At 41.5% G+C, this 26,645-nt stretch overlaps 1 protein-coding gene across 4 annotated transcripts; it reads right to left on the bottom strand.

The window, feature by feature from the left end:
- Window positions 1-118: 118 nt before the first annotated feature.
- On the bottom strand, window positions 119-24,344 carry GPBP1L1 (GC-rich promoter binding protein 1 like 1). 4 transcript variants are annotated; one of them, XM_035121421.2, is made up of 12 exons: window positions 24,237-24,344; window positions 12,426-13,260; window positions 11,037-11,152; window positions 9,607-9,736; window positions 8,303-8,577; window positions 7,638-7,710; window positions 5,681-5,874; window positions 4,650-4,790; window positions 4,315-4,473; window positions 3,120-3,241; window positions 1,501-1,603; window positions 119-1,030 (listed from the first exon to the last, which is right to left on the bottom strand). In XM_035121421.2, exons 3-12 carry the CDS (start codon window positions 11,094-11,096, stop codon window positions 881-883), a joined length of 1,407 nt encoding a protein of 468 aa, XP_034977312.1. In that variant the 5' UTR covers window positions 11,097-11,152; window positions 12,426-13,260; window positions 24,237-24,344; the 3' UTR covers window positions 119-880. The 4 variants fall into 4 exon arrangements, with proteins under 4 accessions (XP_034977312.1, XP_034977311.1, XP_060132925.1 ...); XM_035121420.2 differs by lacking the exon at window positions 24,237-24,344 and adding an exon at window positions 23,968-24,167; XM_060276942.1 differs by lacking the exon at window positions 24,237-24,344 and adding an exon at window positions 13,667-23,361.
- Window positions 24,345-26,645: the final 2,301 nt, after the last annotated feature.

The raw sequence follows: 26,645 nt of genomic DNA, 5'->3' as shown, positions 1-26,645 counted from the left end.
AGTTACTCAATACTTTTCTTTAAAGCAGGTTCTGTTATATGAAGGCCACAATAACACAAAATAAGGATAGCCAAATTGCCTTACTTCTATAATATTTCATGAGAAATGAGACACAGAATTGGCAAACTGATGCAAAATATTTATTCCAAGTTAGTTATCTTTTGTTGCAGTAGTTTTCCCCCTCATACAGACTCAATGTGATAGTCACTTTTTTAAATCTGTAAATAATGTTATCAAAATAATCTTAATCTTTGAAGTCCCACAAAAATTTATATTTTACAATCCACCCTGAATATCAAGGTTGCAAGAACACAAACAATTCCTATATCCAAATATTTTACAGCTGTACCCCCAAAAAAGAAAAGAAAAAACCCAAACACGCCTGGTTAAGTGATGAAGCTCCCCGAGCCGCCAAAAAACAAAATAAAAAAGTTCCATGTTATTAGCATTAATTTAACACAATTAGAACTTCCATAGCCATTTTGTCATTGACAATGATTGTTTTAGCACATTATTGCCGCACAGCATTTTGCTATGTGGACGGCAGTATGAGAAGCATGTGGCTGCCCAACTCAGTCCCTTACATCCTGCTGCTGATGAGACTGAAACTATGCCTTGCACCAGAAGGCCATGAGTCACCCATCTGCATGGACTGTTCTCTATGAAGCATAGAAGGGTAAAACCAAAAATAAGCCAATAGCTTTCTTCTTTGGGATATAATTCTTTCCCTTGTGCATGAAGTTTTCAACAATAAAAAGAAACTGAACAGACATGAGACAGAATAAACTCTGCTTCATTTGAACCCCAAACATTTATGTGCTGAACTACAAACTGAGTTTGCTGGGTTGGTTTTGTACTGTGGGTTTTTTTGTGCCCATTTTCAGGCATCATCGTCTGAAGTTTCACTGCTACTTGTTTCTGTATCTGACTCCTCAAACTCTGTCTTAAAAGTGCTTCTCCAGTGGGAGAATAGTTGACTGTTGCCACGGCCTTGAAGAAATCCATTCTTCTTAAAGCCGTTTCTTCTTAGCTGCAGGAAAGAAAGGAAAATGAATTCATATTTTTTCCCCTTTTCAATTCAGAGCTCAAAGCAGAGTACAGTGGTACCTTGCAAGACGAATGCCTCGCGCAACGAAAAACTCGCTAGACGAAAGTGTCTTGCAATGCTTTTGGTGACTTGCAAGACAAAGTTTTCAATGGCCGCGCTTCGTAAGACGAAGTTTTTCGGTGGTTTTTTTTTTTGCCACGGCAACCCGCGCTTCACAAGACGAAATTATCGCTAGATGAAGCGACTCGCAGCACGAATTAATTTCGTTTTGTGAGGCACCACTGTACACAGTAATACTATGTACATATAACAAAGTCTCTATAGGTTTGTCCACATGCAAAAAAATAACTTTGGGTAGACGCTTTTGCAGTCATCTCACAAGTTTTATAAAACTGGGAAACAACCAATGCTAAAAGACTGATAACAATATTAAGCACAAAAGGTAAACATACCTGCTCTGACTTTATTTGGAACTCTTTGAGCTCATCCTCTGTGAGGGGAAGGCAATTCTCATCATTTTCAGGGTACTCTTGCCACCCCATTGCTTTCAATAACCTAGCAAGTTAAAGGAGATGGGGTGGGTTGAGAAAGAGAGGTTGGATTAACAATGGAAGAAAGACCCACCCTCACCTCACAATGCATACAAAATCGACACGTTTCCTATAGATACCCACCTCGGATTTTGCCATGAATAGCCTAGTTAAGTTCTATTTAACAAGTATTGCTAAATTCTTCAGCTGCAAAGGAACATGGGATGACTTTATGAAGAAGGACCTAGGTAATGAAAGTTACAGGTATGTAGCTGTGTTGGGTCTGCTGTAGTCGAAACAAAAAAAAATCCTTCCACTAGCACCTTAGAGACCAACTAAGTTTGTAATTGGTATGAGCTTTCATGTGCATGCACACTTCTTCCGAGAGTGTGCATGCACACGAAAGCTCATACCAATGACAAACTTAGTTGGTCTCTAAGGTGCTAGCGGAAGGAATTTTTTAATTTTGTTTCAACTAGGTAATGAAAGTAAATGATCGATTATGAGGGGCTGGGGAATGAAAAAGGAATGGGGAGCTTTTTTGTGACAGACCCACTCCCTGAGGGTTAATGTGAGAAAGAACTGGGCCAGTGATGGCTGGAGTTAGAAGCCAAGTGGATGGGGTTGCCCCCTAATCCCTCTCAGGTTATAACTGGATAGGATACACCTCTTGTATTCTTTCATCATTAGTAAGAAAGCAACTATTCTTGAGGAATTTTTTTGTGTGTATGCATGCTGACATGCATGTATTAGGTGCTTGTCAGCATGTCAAAATCTGAGGGGTGATTTGACTGAAAAATAGAAAGTCCTTTATAAGCAAAACAATTGTGTCATTTGCCTCTTCCAGAGCAAATGGGAGAAAATGTCTCTTCCCCAACTCACTCTGCCTTGTGGCAGCAACATCACTGCCAACAGAGACTCTCTGACAAATGATGGCAAATACACCTTGCTCCCTACTCCTGTTATGAATCATAGAACTGTAGAGTTGGAAGCTATCCCAAGGGTTACATAGTCCAACTAGTCCTGCAATGCAGGAATCACAACGAAAGCACTAACAGATAAGGAGCCATTACTCCTATGCCTGCTCTGAGGGAGCAGCACTGCAGGATCAAAGGTTGAGCAGTTACTGGGTAGAGGTTTATGCAGGCCTGATCTAGTCGTGACATTAAGTATCTACTGTCGTGCTCAAACAGCTGGGGTAGCGTCAGAGGACTTAATGATTTATTCCACAAAAACATTCTGGTCTTATGTGTGATAGATAGCTGTTAGGAAGTCACCCTTGCCATCACCTTTGAAATAATATGCCTCTGTGCAAAGACCCTCCCAGTATATGAGCACCCACTGCAGCATACCACAATGGCACACTATGCTACAAGAACAGCATGATCAAACAATAGAAGCAAAAACTGACAATATATTGCGTTGGTGATAGAACTTTAAGAAGTTCCAGGTTCTACTTTTACTTCTGACTCTTATTCCACTAATTTATCTACAATGCTGTTAGAAAAAGATTTTCCTCAGCAGTCTGTCTTCCCTCTCACCTGTGTTCTGCTTCTAATGAGTGAGAAAGGTTCTCCCCTTCTTCTAAAGGCAGAGAAAGACCATTCTGGTGACAATTCTCTGCCCAGTTTTGCTTTGGTTCTGGTGTGCTGCCATCCTCCATCTGGCAAGGGAGAAAAAAATAAGTCAAATTCCCTCGTGAAGGCTGCTGAGCTAGGTGGGCCTTGTACTCTTAGATCATAGCATGAAAACAACCACTCTTGTACTATCTAGCCAATCAAAAACACACTTTCTATGGAATAAGCCCAGCAAGACTTTGAAACATTCACAAATTGCTCTGTAAGGAGTATACTTTTGGGGAAAGAATCAATATACACCCAGCCTTCCTGACCATAATTAATGCTAACAAATTACATTGTAAAAAATATTCCTTTTTTCAAGATCCCTCTATCTAGAAGCTGTAATTTCTAGAATGATAAGCAAGTCCTACTGATAAGAACACAATCCAGCAAAGTAAAACCACATGTGCAACAGGGTGCTATGTGTACAATTTTTGAGCCTTGACGCATCCTACAATCAGGATTGTGAATGGGTTCCCAACAAATAACTTAACCATGTATTCTACACACATTGGATCTGGTCACACAGACATCTGACAAAGTGTTTAGTTATAACCTTATTGTAACCAATAAGGTCTTTTGCTTCCAAGGTCAGTAGCCAGTACTCTTTAATACCTCTATCACCCTTCATTTCCCAAAAGTAAAAAGACTTTAAAAGCTTCCAAGTACCTTAATGTGCTAGTCCAGCACAATTATTTAGGGAGTGGGAGAATGAAAATGTCTATACTGTTTTGTGTTTTGCACTTTACATTCCTAAAAATAAAATACACTTAGTTTTATTTGTTGAAAAAACTAGTATATATAGATTAAAAATGAATTTCTGCAAGGGTTATTTGCTAAATGGACATACTGTGCATGAAGAGGACACATTTTGTTTATGTGACAACTCACTCCTTTAACTACCATTTATCACCTATCTGCACAAGTCAAAGAACAGAACCAAAATTCAAATTCCCATAAAAAGTAGCTGATTACCAGACAAGTCAAGCAACTCATACTATCAGAAGAGTTGGAAAATACCAGCTCTGCCATACCTTTAACACAGCATTTCATTTCACACTCAAAAATCCCTATCGTTTTAATACTCTAGAAAGAAAAACCAGAACTGCACCCTTACATCATCCAATTTGTTGCTCTCATGGCGCTCTGGCAACTCCCCATTCCGGTCATCCTTCAAGGCCTTCAAGAACTCACTCTTCTTATCTGTGGTGCGGCGCATCAGCTTTGTCAAGCGAGAGGAGTTTATTTCAATGGGAGGGGTGATACTGGAGGGACTCTGTAGAGAGAATAAAAGTGCTGCAAGTTTTCCAGAGTTTACTTTTTACCAGAGGGATCCTGTCCTCCCTACCTCATTTCTATTTGTGTCATTTAAGCTGAGTGATCACAAGTGCATGTTCACTGATGTTCAAATAATTTTAAATCCAGTTTTTTACTTCAACCTTTCAAGCTTACCTCTTTGGAAGAGGTGAGAACAGAGCCACTGGCCAGTACAGCAGGTTTGGTTACAGACACTGGACTTGTAAAAGCAGAATCACGGCTGGAGGAGAGCGAGCCTGTTTTATGTTCACTTCTGTTAGCTTTCCATTGGCTTGGCTACCATGAGAAGAGAACAAATACAGGAACATTAGGGAGCAAGAAACTGCATAATAGCAACATCAATAATTAACCTAGTAACTTAATTTTTTGTCTTGCTTAAAACTAGACAGTCACTTTGATTACTATTTATATTTTTGTCAGCAGGCTGAAAAATCTGGCACCAGCCGCATCATGGATCCAGGAAAAGGAGAAGGAAAAGAAAAGTGGTCAGAGTAATGTAGAAAGTTTCCCATCCCCATTTCTGCTCGTGACGGGATTTGGCAGGCCTTGCTTATTCCTACAAGGAGGTGAGAAGGTGCAACAGTGGACAATTAGAATTCCCCTGAATGTGTGCAAATAAAGGGGGCTGCATTTATCCTATAGGACACATGTTGTGCATGGTGATTATATGGTAACACCCTGTGTAAAACATTTAAACTGGAGAGGAAGCACTTAGAGTTGAAGACAGGGAAAACAACAGTAGAAGCCAGGAATAGCTGGGGAGAAAGCATGCAGAACTGGAGTAATGAGGGAATCTGGCATATGTCCCTAAATCAAAAGTAAATAGAGATTGTTGAGAGCTTAACGCCAAATGTTCCTGTGTCTACTGGAGAGCTGGGTTGTCATAATGCAGCCCTTCTCAGCAAAGGAGAGAGGGCACATCTTCACATTGGGGAGTGGGGAGAAAAGAGAAAAGGAGGGAAGTGCATATAGAACACCAACTCAAGATAACAATTAAAAAAACTTTTAACTTTCAACATCAACCCCTTATTTCCATTTACATTCTAATAGTATTGTATAGGCTTAGTACAGCACAATTTAACATTTCCCTTACGTTAGGCAACAGAATGTTAAAACTTCCCCTGCGGTGGTACCTTTACCTTTTACCTGAGTGAACCTATGCATACCTTGGAAGGGGGTGTTGCAGGCTTGGGAACCAGATTTTTGTAGACGCTTGGGACAATGGTGGTTGCCTTGTTGCCATTTGAAAGCTGAGGCCCTGGTGACGTAAATGCAGCTGAGAAGGCAGCAGCAGGATCTTCTTTTGAAACCTTTTTGATGACCAGCATCTTGGTAGGTTGCTTGGCACTAGGAGGGTTTTCTAGTAAAATGGGTGGGGAAGAGAAACACACCAAATTTTCATTAAAAATGCAGTTCATCCCTAGTTCAAATGGGAATGGATGGTTTTATAGACGCTACTTGTTAAAGGAATGCAGAAACATAGTCCTCAAGAGTTACAAGTTCACTATTTTCTCAGCCCAGTTATTTTAGCACCTGCTCAAATAGGAAATATTTGGTGACAGCTCATCATATAGGATAGGATCTGAGAAGGACTAGTCTGGAAATGTAGTTAACAAATAGATTTATTTTAGGTTTTCAACCAAGATGGATATTCAGTTCAAATAAAGCCCAATTCTAAAGGACAGTGCTTTATATACCGTATTTTTCTCTCCATAAGACACACTAGTTTTTAGAGGAGGAAAGGGGGAAAGCCCCGGTTTTTTGAGGATCAGCTCAAAGTTGTGCAGCTTTTTTTGCAAAGGGGAGAAGTCCCTTTTTTGAGGATCAGCTCAAAGTTGTTTAGCTTACTTTGCGAAGGGGAAAATGCTGTTTTAGGGGGTTCAACTCACAGTTCTGCAGCTTCCAAAGGAAAGGAAAGGGAGCCATTTCTACAGTTTCCAGATAGATAATCTAATCAGCCAGTCACATGTCGTTGGGGAAACAAACAGCCTCCGTCTGCAGAACATTCAACAATGGAGGCCTGGGCAAGGGGGTGGGGCCAGAAAGGGAGCCAGCGATCAACCACACATTCGCTCCATAATATGCACAGACATGTCCCCTCACTTTTTAGGAGGAAAAAAGTGTGTCTTGTGGAGTGGAAAATATGGTAATTGCAATCTGATGAAACAGGTTATATTCGCTATTCTTCCATGAGAGTCTTTGGAGGGAACAAACCTGGACCAGTAGGAATTATCAGTTGTGTGTATTGTTACAAGCTCATCTTTACGCCCAATATAGTTTAGATGAGCACTAAGATGCAATTAGCTACCGGTATGCTTAGCGTAGGTCTCTCACAAAAGTCTTGACTTTCAATTAGTATGTTCCATTCTGACTATATGTCTGTAACCAACCAGTGGTATGCATAGGGCCTAACAATGTTAAGGACTACTTTGGATGTTATATGGCTGAAGCACTGGTACAGTAGATGTGTGATTAATGGTTAGTAGATGACATGGACTGCTTTGGGCATTAAAAAGGATCCATAACTCATTGAATCGAGTCCTTCCTTTAGACTATGTGGCTTCTTAAGGCTCAGGGTGCAAGCATCACTCTCTTGCTTGTGCCATGTGTCTGGTGGTTTGGATGAGGTAAGTGCTTAGATCAGGGCATTCTCGAGCAGGTCACACGCCCTGGTGCTGGGGGGGGGGATTGCTCCGGCGCCCTCACAGGGCGTAGCATGGTTTCCGCGCGGCTTTGCCACGCGGCGCCCGGCCTGCCGGCCCGGCGCCAAAACACACCGCACCACCGGGGGTCTACCTAGAGCCGGCCCTGGCTTAGATGGGAAACACAGCACTTTCCACAATGCTGGAAAGAAATGGAGAAGTGCTCTAGATACTGAATGGCCAGAATTTAAATGTCTAGGGTGCTGAATGTCAAATATGATGGGGGTGGGGGGAGAAGAGAACACAGGCATTTCTTGGTGAGACCCAAGGACTCTACAACTCTACCACCAAATATCCAAGACATCTTTGAAAATTCTAAGATTCAGCTCAATCTGCTTCAGAATTCTTGAGATTGAAAATGGAAAGACAATTTATATCTTTTACTAAGAAGATGGCTGTTCGATGATGCCTCAATACCTACCCCAAACACCAGATGGAGTCCCAACAGGTTTACTCTGGCTGTTCTGTTTTCCAGCTTCTGGATTCAATGATGGCTAGAAAACAAAAAGGAAAACCTATGTCTTACTATGATACAGAATTTTATTAACTCTATTTTCAGGTTACTTAGCTAGGACTAAGTTTTTAAAACTTAATAATTGTATTTAAATTCAACATTATTCTCTCACAATTTATATACCGACATCTTGACAATGTTCCTTTGCTGTTGTACTTAATTACTCTGCAAACCAGTGTGAGCAAATAGCAAGTTTATTAAAGAACTAGGTTGGAGATACAAATAGGTTTAAGTGAAGCAAATGTACTGCATGAAAAGAAGGAATATTTACTTTTTTATATAGTCTAGACATGGAATAATCAGTATGTCTAATCAGCATCCAGCCTTAGGGAAAGCTGTGAGTTGGAAGGAGGAAGGAACTAAAATGATACTGGTTGTGGGAGGAACTTCCCATCTATATCCAAAGAAAGGAGTTTTCCTATGAACATGTAGGTCTGGACACGTGTCTGGGGGGCAGAGCATTCACACATTATGCAGTTTGGGGAAACACAGAGATGCATGAAAGCATACCGTAGAAGACATCAGTTCTAGTGTTTGTGAAAAATCAGAAGGAAACCTTGTTGAAGACTTACAAAGTCTTCCTCCTCAAATTGCAGTTTCTCCTTTTCTTCCTTTTCCTCCCTCGTCTCAGCAGGTAGCTTTTCCTGAAAGGCTGAACCCTTTCGGGAGTGGAAATTGCCATTCCAGTGGCGATGGGATCCCGATCCTCCTCTTTGATTCATGCCATCATGGCCTCGTGAAGAACCATACCAGCCAGGCTGATTGCCAGCTAGCCCAACATGAACTCCTTTAGAAGCACCAGAGTCCACAGAATCATGACGGTGCAGGGAAGGCTGATGCCAGCAGTCTGCATGAGAGGAATATTGTTGTATGAATAAAGATAGTCAGCACCTAAAATATCTGTGATAGTACAGATCTCTAATTAAGCCAGTGTGCAACAACAATGCACCATGTCGGGTTGGAAACCTCTGGTGCATGAGCCAACTTTTAGCTGGGCATTCAGTGCAAACACCATAGCAATCCTGGAGCAAGCCTCTTTGAAGGCATACTGGGAGTGCTCTTTCAAAGAGGCACATCGCCTCATTGTGATATTGGTGATTGACAGGTGGGAGACCCTGCCGAAATTTGGCCTGCAAGGTGTAGGGCAGAAACAGATTTGGCCCACCTGGGGAAAAAGTCCTGCATCCCTGCTCTATGTAAGTTTAGAATATCACCCTTACTACTCCAACCAGATCTTGGGACTACAGCCTTTATTGTGAAGCCCAAGTGAACAATATACCCTAACCATTCTACCATACAAGCAATTACATTACAATGTAACCTCGGTTTATGAACACCTCGGTTTATGAATTTTCGGTTTACGAACGTCGCGGACCCATCTGGAACGGATTAATTCATTTCCATTACTTTCAATGGGAAAGTTCACTTCAGTTTATGAACGCTTCAGTTTAAGTACTCTGCGGACTGTCTGGAACAGATTAATCCACTTTCCATTACTTTCAATGGGAAAGTTCGCTTCAGTTTATGAACGCTTCAGTTTATGAACAGACTTTTGGAACCAATTGTGTTCATAAACCGAGGTACCACTGTATAGTCTTCTATCACAGCTGTCTTCTTGACATTTGCTTAAGTATGCCAACAGACTCCTAGCACATTATGAAAAATCAGAATACCATCTACTTTTTATAAGGCGGAGTGCTCACAGTTTACTCTCTCATAGGAAATAATTGTTAAAAAGCCCTGGGTAAGTTGAAAACCTCCACAATTTATCTCAGACAATCAGGTTTTTCAAGCATTTAAATGTTTGCAGCACCTAACTGTGTAATAAAACCCAAGACCAGTGTGTACAAGTTCTAGTATGAACCCTTTTATATACCTCCTGCAGTTCTGAGAGGGCCATTATTAAAAAATCCATCAGAAGAGTTGTGGCGTCTCCGGCTTACTCCAAAGCGGCCCTCTCCCCGAGGAAGATGCTCTCCGTGCTTCTCAAGAGTGGTTCCAGGGGCCTATTAAGAGAGAAAAAATAATCAAAACATGCAAAGGCTCTGGAATTATGAGTTCCACATGAGTTTTCAGGAGTTTATCAACAGACTGTTTCCTACTTTGTTCAAAAGTGATATTCCAGTAACCACCAGAACCAACCGACAAAGCTAGACGTATTTATGTATCTGCTTCAGCCACACATTTGCAATTGTGTAGAATCTTTTCCTTCCTTGAAGCCTTTTAAATACACTGTGGCAGCAAGTTATCTTGCTATTATTTCAGGGTAACAGATTGATCGACTGCCAAACAGTTTAGGACCCATATTAGAAAATGGCATTTAGATTCTTCATTTATAAGAAGCCACTGAAAGTGCACATTGAGTGCATTATAATAGTTCTATGCATTATGATAATCCAATCTGGATATTAAGTCATGAATTATTGCAACCAGGTCTGTCCTAACCAGGAACAGGAACTGCTGGTGCACCTATCAAAACTAGCAGAAAGCACTTCTGGCTATAGCTGCTACTGGGCACACAGGAGCAATGTCATCCCACCCGCCATGCTGCACATTTGAATCTTAAGTGTGAATACAACCCTATCCAAATTATATATTTACTCTTACAAGAGGCTCCCAGTAGTCTGGCTTCCAGGACAACACCAGCTTAGCTTCAGTCATATTGTAGCATTTGTTGTTACCAGAACATCCACAGGGCACATACTTTGCCCACACATTAACAATTTTGTGTGTTACTGTAATGGTAAATGTTTGGATTTTCTCTGTGCGTGACTTTGAGACTGGCTGTTCCAAACCAGGGGTAGAGAACCTTTTTCAACCCGAGGTCTATATTCCCTGGGAACCTTCCAGGGGATGCATGCCAATGGTGGGTGTCGCCAGAGGCAAAAGTGCATGGATCAATTAATGTAACTGTAGAATAGGCTACATTCCAGCCACACAAAATGCAAGAGTTTAAACCAACCCTTCCCAATGAAACAAAAAACAGTTTGAAGAGGCAATTGGTTACATTTAAGTTTTGCAGCTTTTTCCATGTCATGACGACACCACATCATTAGTGACAAATTGTCCAAGAATGCAATTTGTCTGTTTTTTTAATGCAAGCATTAGTTTGACAAATGGGCTATCGACTCTGGTAGCAATGTCCTACCATTTTATTGTTGATGCACTTTTAATGCGGACTCAATATGGCCAATATAGCTTAACTATTTTACAAAGCCATGTATGCATTTCATAATCAAATAGGCAACCTGGCCATAATTTGTCTAAATGTTATTGAAGAGTTTGATCCAAGATTCAATCGTTTACCTTTGCAGACTGTGGTGTAGAGAAGTTAAGCCAGGCAGGAACAAAGTCATGCTGCGCCATTTAGGTCCAGTGTCTCTCCTTCAATAAAGCGAGGCATCAAACCTCATGGCCAGGATCTAAGACAAGATGAATAACACATATCCACTGTCAGCCCTTCCCAGAGCAAAGACAACACAGCAAAGACAGCACTGGGCCTGCCCTCAACAGCTTGGACAGCAGCTCAGTATCTTTCCAAGAGCTAATTGAAGGATATACAACTTGACATAGATCCATTCTGAACTACTGTAGTTCAATGGCTCCTGTTGATTTCCACCCTCCATTGGCTCAAACCAATAAACTTAGAAACTGAGCTCCATCAACCTCTATAGTTGCTGCTGGGAACTAGAAAAAGTTGATGAAGAATTCATTATTAATTTTCCCTCCAGTATATTAGTATTTCACTCAGGTCTCCCTCTGGACACTATAAATCTTTCACAATAAGCATGTTTGAACGATATCATGGCTTTTGCACAAGCACATAACAAGAAATCCACAGTCAACAATATCCAATTTCCCATTTTGTCTGAACTAGGAAACAGTTCAAACCTCTTCAATTAAGTACTGTCATGTGAAGGATGGAGCAAGCTTGTTTTCTCCTGTCCCAGAGGCTAGGACCCAAACCAAAGGATTCAAGTTACGAGAAAGGTGACACTGACTAAACATCAGGAAGAACTTTCTGACAGTAGGGCCATTCAACAGTAGAAAAGACTCTCTTGTAAGGTGGTGCATTCTCCTTCATTGGAGGTTTTTAAGCAGAGGTTGGAGGGTCATCTGTCAGGGATGCTTTAGCTGAGATTCCTGCATTGCAGGGGGTTGAACTTGATGACTCTTTTGTCCCTTCCAACTTACGATTCTATGCTAGACACCATCTGAAGGCAACTTCAAGCCATGGCTTCAAATCCCGGTGAGTTCCAAAGCTACTAAATGGGATACAGTGGTACCTTGACTCATGAAGACGATCCGCTCTGCGGCAGTCTTCGTAAGTCAAGGTTTTGTGATGTCAAAGCGCTGCTTATGCGCATGCACAAAGCGCGATTTTGCGCTTCTGTGCATGCGCCGACCGCGCGGTGAAAAGACTTCCAGGGTTGTCGACTTCGGAAGTCGAAGCGTTCGGATGTCGAGGTATGACTGTATTATTTTTAACTAAAGACTTCCCTGTTGTTTGCCACCTCATGCAAAGAGATGAAAGGAGCAGCTGCATGTGGGTGCACAAGACTTAATATTTCTTCTTATTAAATCAAGATATGATCATTTGAACATACCTGCTGGGAAATATCACAGATGGAAATGAAGGTGCAAAGATTGTATTTTCATATAGCTATAAACAAAAGAAGTCCCACAATGACTTACCTAGTCCGGCCTCTGCAGTCCACCACTCTCACTTTTTGCACTTCTCTTGGCTCTCCAGATTTCTTCCTTCTCCAGGGTGCACCTATGCCAGCTTTGTGGCAAGGGTGAGTCCCAAAGGAAGCACGAGAAGCCGCACTTCGTGCCGACTGCACCCCTCACCCCTCTAGCTGCTCATCTTAATTGCTCTCTGCACTTATATGAGAAAAAAAATACCTAAAAGGGAGTGTGCATTTTTGAAAAGCCACAACTACATTCACCTCATTAATTTTGCTGTTGTTGTTACAATGCTATGCAACTCAGCTTTTACATTACAACAGTACTTGTCAGATATGCACAGCATTCAGAAAGACACCATGATTAATGGTGAACTCCACAAATCTACTCTGTTCATCTTCTGCAACAACTTGATTTGGAATGGGGGTGGGGAGGTGGGTGGCAGGACCATGAAGTATCTTGCAAATTCTGAAAATGTGTGTTAAAACTATTTGTAGAAGTTCTAAAATGCAAGGTTCATCTTCACCACTTTTATAGTTGCTAAAAAAGTTGTTAGCATTCTTAAAACTGTATCTTGAAAGGATTTTCACATAATGTAACTTAAATTTCCTTGCTGAGGAACTAAAAGCAACTTGATGAAGAGGTAAGATTCACAATGATTTCTGTCCTATTGTTGCTATGAATGCATTCAATTAAAGCTAAAAGTAAGGGGCTAAGTCAGAAAATAATCTCTCCCTGAACTAATTTAGTTGAGTTGTTGCTTTAAAAAAGAGAAAGTTGGTGTATTATAATGAATTTGGGTGATGATCTTCTGAAAAATGTAGAATTCACGAAGTATTCTCTGAAAGAAAGACAGTATTACCTATCAGTAAATGAAGCAAAAAAGATCTAAAAGCTCAATAACATATTATAAGTTTTCCATGTCTTCTTCAGTTTCTACTGAAATCATGAAGCAAGCCAGTTTTTAAGTTGCCTGTGATTATTTTCAATCAACACCCTATTTCAGCATTCTTAACTTGAAAGTTGTCCTATTTGTACCCCATCCATCCATGTATTACCTTATTTTGTCTTCATAAAATAGCTTCATGAAGTAGGTTAGGCTGAGAGACTTTACCACCCACAGTGGCTGGGGCAACCCAGTCAGATAGGCGGGGTACATATTATTATTATTTATTACTACCACCACCATCAAAGCTACCTTGTGAGCTTCATGAATAAGGATTTGAACTCCAACACTCCAGACATACCTACTTTGCAGGTGCCGCCATGTTCAAACACAGGTCTCCCAACATGCACTCCCAACATGCACTACCAATTGCAAATTCAACACTTTACAAGGGGGCAAAAACCCCAAAGTCAACTGAATGAGGACTGAGCACAGTCAATACTATGCAATGCTGAATATGTAAATCTAGCTCAGAAAAACTCTTATGAAATGTTTAGATTTTATTACCTATCAAAATAACCCTCACTAATACAATGTCTATAATTAATCAACCCTAACAGCTACTAATCTACCGTATGACTTATTTGAAATTGGACGCATACACACACCACAACACTAGCACATCACTAAGGATGCTATGCATTTTATAATTTAAAAATTCCACATTCTGCTGATTTATCACCACGGCAGAAATTATAGGCCTACAATCACAAAAGGTAAATTATGGAAGGTTTCCTACTGGTCAAAAAACAAAACAAAACAAAAAAACCACAACAGCAGCATTTAAGATATCCCACATAGCATTCATTTCTTTAAGGCCTGAATTTCACTTTTGATACATACTTCCTCTAAAGTTATATTTGACTGGAGAACTTGGCCCAGGCTAACAAAATGAATTTCAATAGGGACAAATGTAAGGTTCTGCACTTAGGCAGGAAGAACCAGATGCACAAATATAGGATAGGGGACACCTGGACTACTAGCAGTAAATGTGAAAAGGATCTAGGGGTCTTGGTGGACCACAAACTTGACATGAGTCAACAGTGTAATGCAGCAGCAAAAAAAGCTAACACTATTCTAGGCTGCATCAACAGAAGTATAGTGTCCAAGTGAAGTAATAGTACCATTCTATTCTGCCTTGGTCAGACCACACCTGGAATACTGTGTCCTATTCTGGGCACCACAATTTAAGAAGGAAGTTGACAGGCTGGAACATGTGCAGTGGGCAACCAAGATGATTAAGAGTCGGGAAACTAAGGCTTACAAGGAGCGCTTGAAGGAGCTGAGTATGTATAGCCTGGAAAAGAAGAGAGGAGATATGATAGCCATCCTCAAATGTCTTGAAGACCGTCATGTGGAAGAGGGAACATGCTTGTTTTCTCCCTCTCTGGGGGGTAGGGCTTGAACCAATGCCTTCAAGTTGTCAGGAGATTCCGACTAAACATTTGGAAAAAACTTTCTGACAGAGACCCCCATAAGAGGTAGTGGACTCTCCTTCCTTGGAGGTTTTTAAGCAGAGGTTGGATGGCCACCTGTCATGGATGCTTTAGCTGAGATTCCTGCATTGCAGGGGGTTGGACTAGATGACCCTTGCATCCCTTCCAACTCTTAAGGTTCTATGATCTCATGGCAAAGTAGTAAGCTGATATTCTCTAGTCCAGCCTTTTCCAGCCTGATGCTCTCGTGACATTTTGGACTACAATTGCCAACATCCCTAATCATTAGCTATGCTAGCTGGGGCTGTAGTTGGGGGTGGAGGGGGCTCCAAGTCAGGGAAAGCCGCTCTAGCCTGATTCAAAAAGTTCTATGTCAAGATTGGCACATTTATATCTAGTGAAACACTATGAAATCATGCCCCCTTCAAAAATGTATACTTATGTAATATTGCAAGTTTGTGTGCCACATCCATATTATAGTGGTCAAAACCCTGTGTGTAAATGTTTATATCAAATGAACCTACTGTCCCAGCGAGCCTCTCAACAATCTGACAGATAAGCCATCACTCATCAGTCTAAAAGTTAGCAATATTTCATTCATCTCATTACCTCGAGTGCCTTACTTCAATGCTTCAAAGGTTTGTCAAACCACAACTTCACAGGAAACTGACTTAAGTGCAACTAATAAACCAATATGGCAAACAGCTGAGTGTGCAGAAGAGCCTAGTTTACTCTAGAAAACTGCATGTTTTATGCATACAGCTTTTTAATCACTGATGCATACAGTTACAGCTCAATGTTTGTTACATATAAAAAAGGTAAAGGAACCCCTGACCGTCCAGTTGCGGACGACTCTGGGGTTGCGGCACTCATCTCGCTTTACTGGCTGAGGGGGCCGTCGTTTGTCCACAGAGCTTCCGGGTCACGTGGCCAGCATGACTAAGCCACTTCTGGCGAACCAGAGCAGTGCATGGAAATGCTGTTTACCTTCCCACCAGAGTGCTACCTATTTATCTATGTTTGAACTGCTAGGTTGGCAGGAGTTGGGACTGAGCAACGGGAGCTCACCCCGTCGCGGGGATTCAAACCGTCGACCTTCTGATCAGCAAGCCCTAGGCTATGTGGTTTAGACTACAGCGCTACCCGCGTCCCATTCTTGTTAGGTACTGGTGTACACAAATTACTGAGTGATTCACATGGGATTTACTATCTAACCTTAAACAGAAAGCTGCAAAAATAAATAAATAATACCCAGTCCAGAATCCATTAATTCTACCCAAAAATGATCAGTTACCATGTTCTCAATTAAAAACACATTTCATCCCACTTCTTCGAAACCTTGTTCCTTACATCTCTTGATTGCGTAACTTCCAACGCCATGTGTAGCAGTTCTTTGCTAGTTAGTGCTACATTGCATTTCCCCATATAAATGCATTTTGAGCAATGGAATTCTGTATTGGAAGACACTGGTAGGCAAAAACACTTGGATGTGCTGTTCAGCCACATACTAAGACTTACTGGCCCATAGGTCACAAGCAGCACTAGCATCTGGACACTCAGAACTTGAAGGATTGAACTTATTCCCACACCAAAGAAAACATCTTCATATATTAACAATTTTGAATTTGATCTTTCAGTTAATATGGCAGAATGTATTTACGGTGAACCAGTATAATCAACTAACACTGCTTCAGTCTAAATCCTAGTCTATTTTCAAGCACAGAAAAAAGGAGCAACAGCAGTCTGGCCCAACTCATGTAGAACAGAGTAGAATCATTTCACACCACATCTTTTCACCTTCTACAAAAGTGAACAACAGCCTTTACTTCCATCCTTAGGATGACAAAATTCAAACTGGTATGGTCAACCCTGATCAATTTTTTTTCAAAAGGTATGAGATTATTATAACCTGTAGAGCAGAGGCAGTGACTGAAGGCCAAACTAAATGTTAGGAGGGGAATATAGGATTCATCAGATCATTATGCGATTGTTTGCCTAATGAGTGATTTTCTGGGAACGCATTATGTTCAGATAATGGGATCTGCATGTATTACTTCCGAGAAAGCTTCAAATCAAGCACTGTATATACTCGAGTATAAGCCTACTTTTTCAGCACAAAAATGTGCTGAAAAAGCTGCCCTCGGCTTATACTCGAGTGAGGCGGGCAGCGGCAGAAAAAGGCACAGGACCGGGGGGTTGGAGAAGCGCTGTGCTGCGACTCTCCGAACCCCCATCCTATGCCTGCTCTGTGTGAGGCAGCGGGGAGGGAGAAGCAGCAAGGAAGGGATCCTTCCTCGCCGCTTCTCCCCCCACCCTGCCGCCGACAGCTGGGAAAGGCATAGGACGGTATTTATTTTATTTTTGAAATTTGCCAGTAGCTGCTGCATTTCCCACCCTCGGCTTATACTCGAGTCAACAAGTTTTCCCAGTTTTTTGAGGTAAAATTAGGTGCCTTGGCTTATATTCGGGTCGGCTTATACTCGAGTATATACGGTAACTGTCATGTTAAATCTGAAATTTCAAGCCATGTTCTGGAGATGGTTTTTCCATCTTCATTTCCTTCCACTGAAACCTTGAGTATGGTTGATTAGATGGAAGAAGGTGATTTGGTGGGATGTTCTTAGGTAGTTCAGACAACTGCTGCAGTGCTTATGATTTACACCAGCAGTTTTCAGATTTTTCTTTTATGGGAACCCATTCTGCACCAACTTATCTGCTGAGGAACTCCTGTGTCCTAGAAAGGGTTATGGGGCTTTTGACACACAGCTCTATCAATTCCTGATGAAGCACTGCTGTCCTGGTACTTGGCAGAGAACCATTAAATTGTAACCAGATGGAAGTGCTGTTGGTGGGTGGTTCATCTGCCCAGGGAGGTGCTGTTCAACCAGTTCTGAAAAGGATTTCTCTCTCCCTGAAGGATCAGGTGCGCATCCTGTGGGTGCTTATGGATTCAACTTTGCCATTTTAACGTGTGATTGCTTCAGTGGCATGTAGTGCATTTTATCAGCTAGGCCCGATATGCTGACTGCAACCCTTTCTGGACAAGAGAGACAGCCTGGCCATGGCTGGTTAATTTCTAGACTGGAATAATGCAATGAGCTTTTCAAGTGGTTGTTTTTGAAGACATTTTGGAAACTGCAGACTATTGCAGCTAGACTGCCAACAAGAATGCTATGCAATCATATCTTGCTTGTGTTATTGGTATTGATATTAACCTTTTTAAATGGGAGTGGGAAAGGTCTCAGACAAAGGGCTGCAGAAAGGGCCAGGTACAAGAGTAGACAGAATATCAAATACAACTCTTACCTTCCAATGTTAGAAACACATATGAAAGCTTGGAGCTAAATGGCACCTTAAACCTAGGTTATAGGTGCAACAACGGAATGCTTTTTAAATAACAAGAATACAAAGCTGAAAATGAGTGAACTGCAGCTAAAATATTATGTTCATTTTTCACATGGTCTAGTTCTTCTCTTGCCCACCTCCCTAATATTCTTAAGAGGGTCTCTTCTCCAGTCTTCAGAGAGTAGCTGGAAGTGGGGAGTCAGAAAAGGTCCTCCCTTCCTTCCACTGCAGTTTTAATCTGAAATCTTAGCCTTAGTACTGCACCCAGAGCTCAGAAACTGCTCACACTAATAAAATTCCCTGTCGCACAATGCGCCTAAAACAATGGGAGTTTCGAACACTGTTACCTTCGTACAGTAGGCTACATTGTGGCCACAAAAATCATATATTTCCATATACAAACTGCAGGTGCCCCTGGAAAGTGTGTAGTGTACACGGTATCTCCACATGTGTGGGTTTACACACACACACACACACACACACACACACACACACACACACACACAAATGCCCATCACAACAACAATCATTTCACTAGTAACTTAATATGTCCCACATTAATCTACGAAAGCTTTTGTGAAACCCTTGAAAATCAGAACTACAGGTTAACATACGAAGAATTTACCCTTTGTACACTGAAACAAGAGAGGCATCATTATTGATATCATTGTGAAGTGGGCCATTACTAAACTATTATTATTATTGCTATCCATAACGCCACGCATATAAGCCATGGCTCAACTGAAATTTGATCACCGAGTTGCTTCATCTAAGTCAACATATTGGTTGCTGAACCCATATTAATTTATGCATACTTTATACATGGGTGATGTTCAGAGGATAATCTTGGCTTAGTAAATCAAGATTTACACAAGTTTCAGGCACGCACATGCAACCATTTAACCTCTTCCTTTGCACAAATGAGCAAGCCAGGAAGCTGCAGCCAACAGCTTCTTGATACATTCACACTAGGAACTACGTAGTTAATGAAGTGACCACTTTAATACCATGGCTTCATACTCTGGTTTGTTTGAAAGCCATAACTATGGTTCCTGGTCTGGATGCAGCTTCCTGGCTGCTTCACTCTGCCGAAGGAAGGAGTGAAATGGCTATGTGTGGATGCTGACTCTTGTTTGTATCTCAGGTTAATACTGATTCAAGTCTAAGGTGACCAACTGCCACACTATTTAAAACTTTCCAAGCTTTAAAATGTTCTGGGTTGTATCTGAAAACATCATTGCACAAGTGGAATGGCTTTCATTCATGTACTTCTCCTCCCCCCTCCATGTACCCCCACCTTCCCAACCCACTACCTCAGATTTGGGGGTCATAGGGAGGACAAAATTCATTGCAAGAGCAGAAGTCATTCCATTTATCCAATGGTTGCTGGATTTAATCCATAGTGGGCTGCAAGTAAGCTCCAATTTTGGCATGGGCAAGTTTAAATGCCTGTACATAGCTATTTTGGAGATGAAATTATTTGGTTATAAACACCATACATTGTTAAATAAGTGGTTTTGAGTCTCCCCCTTTTAAAACAAATAATATATTTCTAAAAGAAAAGTAGTCTGTTTCAATATATTTTTTAAAAAGTCATGTCAGACAAATTGAAGACAAGTCAGCCATTTTACACACCTAACCATTTTTTTGTAATTCAGTTACACCTGAACCTGAATTACTACTTTCCATATTTCCACACACACAGCTGTAAAATACTAGTACAGTATCTGTGTACACTCGAGAAATTAAGCCAATGAAAGACCTGCATTAATTGTCCATAGCATCTATGACATACTTTTAAAAACTTTTTTTTAAAAGTGTGCCATGAGTGAATCCCGTGTTTGATTAAATACATACCGTAGTGGCATTCACCCTTCACAGAGTTTCTCTTTATTACCTAGAACATAATTTTCTTTCCACCATGAACCAAACATATTACAGTTTTTCAAAAAGAAAGCTTAGATTTAAGACCATCACAATTTACTTTTTTGCATTTCTTCTTCTGACCTAATATGGTACTTGAAACTATGTTACAAGGTCATATTTATACCATTTTACAAAAAATGTGATATGCCCCATATGCACCATTTTCTCACAGTACACATGTCTATTTCAGAAGTCTCTCTCTTTTTTTAAATAGGGCTTATTCTCATGTAAGTACCGGTAGATACAGGATGGCAATTTATGCTTTGGTTTAGGACTGTCATTGGGGAAAACAAAGCTATTGTGCCTTTGTCATTAGTGCCTCCACAGCTGATTTCCCATGGTAAGCATGAGGTTGCTCAGGGGCAGAAAATCTGCAATATCTTCAGTTTCTCTAGTTTTGTGCCATGCCATTCCCCCATGGCCGCCATACTGTAACTGGCACCATCAGCATTCTCTCAACATTCAAAATGGTCCAAAACAGTTGGTGACCCCTCCCCTGGTTATGTTACAAGTGCTTGAGCTTAACATTATTAATGACAAATTAGTAACATGCTGCAGCCTACTGCAGGAGACATGTTAGGAGCCAGGAAAAAGAATAAAAATTAGGCATCAGTCTCATCACCTTTTTAAAGAAATGTGTGGCCTAGAAATGCATTACATTGGTCTCAATGTAGTTTGACTTTATCTTATAGTACTCAACTATTTTTACAGCTAAAGGAGGAAGTGGAGAGATGGGAAGTATCAAAACCTCTTATCTTTCAAAGTACAGTGTTCTTTCTAAAATACAAAGATTGCAGCAAAAGAGCGAACTAACATATTTCTTTCACAATAGTCATTCCTTCCCCCTTAACAGTTGTCCATAAGTCAGTAAAGGCTACAAAATACCATGCAAATCAACTGGTGAGGCAATACTGGCTTCTCTTTCAGTACTTGCTTTGAATGCAACACAGCCATTCTCATCTCTTTCCTTAAAAGTTAACAAAATTCTAGAAACTTAAATGGAAACCTATCCTCTTTGCAAATTATATTCTAGTTCTGTTGTTTCTTCTAATACTACAGTAAATGTTTTTTTGCACTGCTACTCTTTTGTAAATAAATATTGGCAATTTGTTACTAGGGCAGTCAAAATTTCTGGTGCAGTGAAGTCTTCCAGAATGGTGAGGCTTACACTCTTAATTTACAGAGACAGAAAACCTAGCAAGCACCATAGCTGCCAAGTTATCCCTTTTTTAAAGGGATTTTCCCTTATGCTGAATAGGCTTCCTCGCGAGAAAAGGGAAAACTTGGCAGCTATGGCAAGCACCAGAATGCCTAAGTGATAAACTAGTTTCTGTATAAGCTTCACTATGTACAAAGCACTTGGGTTTAACTCAGGTATCTAAAACAAATCTGTGCAATAAACCACATTAGCTCAGAAGTTCCACTATACTGTACTTAATGCAGCTTGAAGTTAGTGTGAATAGGAATGCTAACTATTAACTGGGTGGACATATTTGAAGAGCATTTAGCATAACAATGTCAATATTTTGCAGGATTTAAGAAAATTTCTAATCTTTCCATTTCTCATTACAGTAGTGTATATGACAACAGAAGCAGAAATTTGACAACACAACTCAAAATCTAATTTAAAAAATCCCCACCCACTGTTGTATCTGTCTACTACTATTAGCAGAAGTGTTAATGCAGCATTCAGTACTTGGACTGTAAGGTTAAATTTCACTTATGGTTGTTGTGTAAGAAAGGGAGAATTGCAAATAGTAAATCGACTAAAAAGTATTAGCTGACATACAAATAATCCCAAACCCACTAATCTCTTTGAGATACATCTAAAAAGAACAACATGTGACTTATGCAAAAGTGTGTACAAGTTTTTATAAATGAAGTACCTATCAAAATGATTGCAAAGTTCTTTTATCCTTTCATAATATACTTAGTTCTCATCCTCACCCTGACAATGATCACCCAAGACAGGGGTGCAGAGATTGGGGATTTACTGGAATTTCTATGTGATTTTCAGGAGGTTGGCAGCGATTTCTGACTATCAATTGCTTAATAACAGCAAGACGCACAAATCAGATTGTTGAAATGAAGAAAATAGGGTGGCAGGGAGCAACAAGGAGTGGATATGTGTGTGGAAGAACTGTCAGCTCAGTTCACGTCTGGTACTAAAAACAAATTCTTGGGCTCAGAATTCTTTAATTTTAAGTATGCCTTTTGCACCCAACTCTGGTTGATGGATCTTGGGGTTCCAGAAAAAAAACAAAAAATAGATCCTATAAGTCTGAAGTCTCTCCCCCCCACCCCTAAGAAAACACTGGTCACTGGAACTCTTTTTTTCTATTGCATCTAAAAGTCAAACTAGTTACTAAAGTATTATTAATAGATCTCTAGGTGCAAATTCTTACTGTTAAGGTTATTGGGCTGAAGTACTACTTCAGTACATTCTCTTTAAAAGTTAAGGATTGTTCAGTTTCCTTCAGACTATCTTCTACATAGAAGGCATATAGACAAATTGTCCTATTTCCAAAGTAATGTTGGTGCAGAACAGGCAAAGCAACTATTCTTTTAAGACATAAAACAACTTCCACATTTGCACTAGATTCTATTTAACATTTATATTTTAACTCAGTCACCCAAATTTTATAGAAAAATGTTTTTACACCCCCCCATCCAAATAATTTCAAGCAGCATCTAGAGTTATATAGCCAACAGGAAAGACACAAGAAGTGCACATTCCATTCAAGTATTAAAAAAATATCTACCAGTAACTGCCAGAATCTGACACTCTACTCCTTACCTTGAGTCATATGCAGCAAAGAAGTATTACACAAGTATAATATGCCTTCCTTCTGCCTTAATATTCAAAATACTCTATTTGTACCTCCCTACAAACACACCCACAAGTCAACTCCCTCCTTCTCAGCCTGCTCAGCAAGAACAACAATGCTAGATTTTACAAGGCAGTCTGCATCAGCTCAGAGTCTGCATGGAAGGCAAGATATAATTATCCAGTCCTGACACTTGTATATTTGTTCCTGAACACAGAGTCGCTGTTGTTGTTTGGGGCGGGCGGGCGTGTGTGAAAAAGAAAACGAAATCTGTTCCAAAGGGAAACTACGCCAAGTCAAGCATTCTTACTTAAATATTCCTAGTTTTGACCCACCACACTTTGCAGTCTCGAGTTGTCCAACAAGCTGTCTACAAGTTGTCCAACAAGCCAGCATTTTACCCCTTTCCTCTAAAGAATAACTCTTCGCACTTTATAAAATCCTGTGCCCTACTCGACAGTCCCCCCGGCCTCCCCCCCAACCACACTTCGGGGGGCCCCCACCTTTGCCTAGTCTCACAACTGTTTTGATCAGCTTCTCCCTCCCTTCCTATACCCACGCTGGAACCCCAAATCCATTTCACCCCCATGCCTACAAAAAACAAAACAAAAAAACCCCTCTCCGACCTGAAAATCACATGCCACCGACTGCCTGCCCTGGCCACTCCGCACCTCCTGCTCAACTTTGCACTCATGGGGCCTACCGTAGCCTCCTCCTTCCGCTATTCACTCTTTACTCCAGCCGATCCTTCCTCGCACACCTCCAGTCGCCCCCCGCCCCCCAATTGCCCGCGCAGACACCTCCAAGCAGGTCCCCCCATTACCCTCTTCTTAGCTATCGCCCCCCCCCCGCCCCTTGCCAAGCACCTCTCCGCTAAGCCCCTTGTCCCGAGCGCTACTCCCCCGACACTTCCGCAAACCAACAACTGCCCCGAGCAACTCTCCCGGCCGCCAAGCTACACCGCAGGGCCTCCGCCGCCCCCTCGGCTCTTTCCTGCAACGGAACCTCCACTTGTTTATGCTCCCGCCCCCTCGCCTGCTCTGGGCTTCCCCCTGCTCGTTCCCTACCTTACTCTCTCCCCAAAAGCCACTGGCTGCCGCTCAGCGCCGCCTCAAGTCCAGCTCTTCTTCCCTTCTCTCCACACAAGGCCGTGCTTACGGGACCAGGCCCCAACTCGCCCCCTCCCGCCTCACTCTCTGTGTCGCTTGAGTTCCCCACACCGAACCATAACAAAGCTCTGCCCAAAATGGCTGCCCGGCCCAGCCCGGCCGGGGGCCGGAGGGGGCGGGGCTACTCACGCGTGCGAAGAGGGGGGGAGAGGGGGAAACACACCCACCTGGGCCCAGCCCGTGCCAAAGACCGGGGCGCACGCGCACTCGCTTTCCGCCGCTCGTGCTCTGGCTCGCCCGAGCCAGGCGAAGTAGTCTTTCGCGTGCCGCCCACCAAAGAGGCTGCTCAGGGCTGTCGCGCGCCTTCCATTTCTGCTCTGCGCATGCGTGAGTGTGTATCCTCCTGGTTGTGTTATCGGAGGCTGCAGGCAAACCAGCCTTTCACAGCTACGGTACTTCCGTGATGCTGTGCGCTTTCCCTGCACGCTAAGGTCCTGCTGCCCGAATACATTATGGACTTCGCTTATTCCTCCTTCACCCTTATCCCCAGGCATGGCTCTGAAGTCTCTTCATTCTTAAAGCGCCAGGCACTCATTTATTCTCCCAAAGAATTTAAGACGGTGGAACAAGTAGGCATTCCGCCACCGAGAAACGCGCAGGCCTGCCTAATATTGCTGATAGGAATGAAAAAAAAAAACCTTTCCGAAACATTTGTATGTCTGTAGTTTTCTATTTATCAGCGATCGCGAGCCCAATGGTGCAAACAGCCCCACCACAGGCTACTTAAATTTTAATGATTCTCAGGAATTCAATAGCAACTTTATCTAACCAGACTTTTACGTTCGTGTGCATAAACCAGGCCTAAAGAAATGTAGCCAAAGCAATTTATGCATTCTTCTACAGCAAAATCTAGGTAACTGGGCCAAGCAAACTAATTTGCAGTGACAGACTCCAGAAAGGCTGCAGTCTTCTAATACCACCATGCTCTCACTTATTAAAGTGGGTCAACTCTATAGAGTAAATAATTACCGTAGGTATTATCACGTAAACCTTACATGACAATCGCTAACTGTCAGGAAGGAAAAGAGACAAACCAGTAGTGCCCTCCAAAACAGATTTAGGATTAGAATGAATAGCATTACAGCAAATAATTTTAAACAAGGGGAAAAGAAGACAGATAAACTTTGCCTAATCTTTGCAAATGCAGAAAACTGAAATTGCAAAAACAGCAGCAGCTGCCAGATCCTGTGCTTTAGACTCCTTTATGTTGACACAATGCTGACTACATGGGGTTGGCTTTCTTTTGCCATATAAACAGGCAAAAGATGCTAGCTCTTTGGTTGTTATTCTGATTCCTGGTGTGTTGTGCAGAGCTAATTAATTTCAATAAAGCTATCAAACATGGGGTGGGAAAATTGGGTTACTGAAAGTAAAGGAGAAATTAATGGGGGAAAGAACTAATATATTATGGCTGTCTGATGAATACAAATATTATACATACAGTCACAAACCATAAAGATCAAATGGAAGCTAGAAAGAGTGTGATGTGAGATATGCTGTGAAACATGAATTTATGTGTAGAAGTTACCATAATGTCCCCCGCCCCCCAAAAAATTGTTCAGCGCTTTCTACAGTACTTTTCAGCACTCAAAAATATGTTTCATGGACAGAAATAGCTGTACTGTATAATGTAACTGTTCACTTCAGATGCTGAATCTCCCTTTCTCTCTTTCACACTTCCTTATTCATTGCAAGGCAGGATGAGACAGCAGCAACAAGACTCGGCATGAAGAGCAAACCAGAGAATTAGCATAGCAGAAATGATATATAACTTAATATCATTTTGATATCTACTGTATATTATTTATGGTATACACAGTGTATATGAATGGATACATAACAACTTATGTGTAAAAACATCAGGTAAGTGCATAAGAATAGCCCTTCAGGTTGAGACTCAAGACCTATCTAATCCAGCAATATTTTCCCCACACTGGCTAACCAGATGTCAGTGGGAGACCCACTGATCTGTGGTACACATTTTAGCTGATATTTTATTATTGTGGCCTTGAGTATGTTTTGTAAAGATTTTACCTCCTTGACCAAGGTTGGGGAACCACAAGCCCAATCGCAAGCTCTGGGACCTCCCCATCAGACCACCTTATTTCCACTGACTGCCTTTTTAATAGCCTGTTTGCAGGGGGACAAGTGCTGTGCACATGTGTGCTGTGTGCAGTGCTTTTTCTGGGGGGACGAAGGGATACACATACCCCTAAACATTTTGTGAATCTTTGTACTTTTGTCCATTTACTGTATTTATTTCTCCCTGATTTGAACTGTACTGTAGAATGGTAATTTTCTTGAGTCAAAATGAGAGCACCCCTAAACATTCTTTTTGAAAAAAAAGCACTGGCTGTAGGTAATGAAAAATGAAATCGGTGTGACTCTTACCTCTCAGCCTTCTGCCTATTTCTAGTCCTGTTATCTCAAACACTTCAAGAAATTGGAAGGGACTCAGGCATACAGCCTACCATCACCAGCCTCAACTCAAGGGTACTGTGGTCACCATTTATAGTCAGTTTAATAACACCAGGTATGCCTGAGCATCACTTGGGGTTAACTTCTGGAATGCCTTC

This window comes from Zootoca vivipara, chromosome 7 (assembly GCF_963506605.1).
Source record: "Zootoca vivipara chromosome 7, rZooViv1.1, whole genome shotgun sequence".
NCBI lineage: Eukaryota > Metazoa > Chordata > Lepidosauria > Squamata > Lacertidae > Zootoca > Zootoca vivipara.
Note: the sequence above shows the minus strand (reverse complement) of the source record. Positions and strands in the feature narration are given on the sequence as shown.

Excerpts from the sequence above, each read along its gene's own strand:
- GPBP1L1 (XM_035121421.2), bottom strand. The coding sequence starts at position 11,096 with ATGGCGCAGCATGACTTTGTTCCTGCCTGGCTTAACTTCTCTACACCA. Across the intron at positions 9,737-11,036 it reads CTACACCACAGTCTGCAAAG|GCCCCTGGAACCACTCTTGA; the intron begins GTAAACGATTGA and ends CTCTCTTAATAG. Across the intron at positions 5,875-7,637 it reads GACTCCATCTGGTGTTTGGG|AAAACCCTCCTAGTGCCAAG; the intron begins GTAGGTATTGAG and ends CCATTTTACTAG.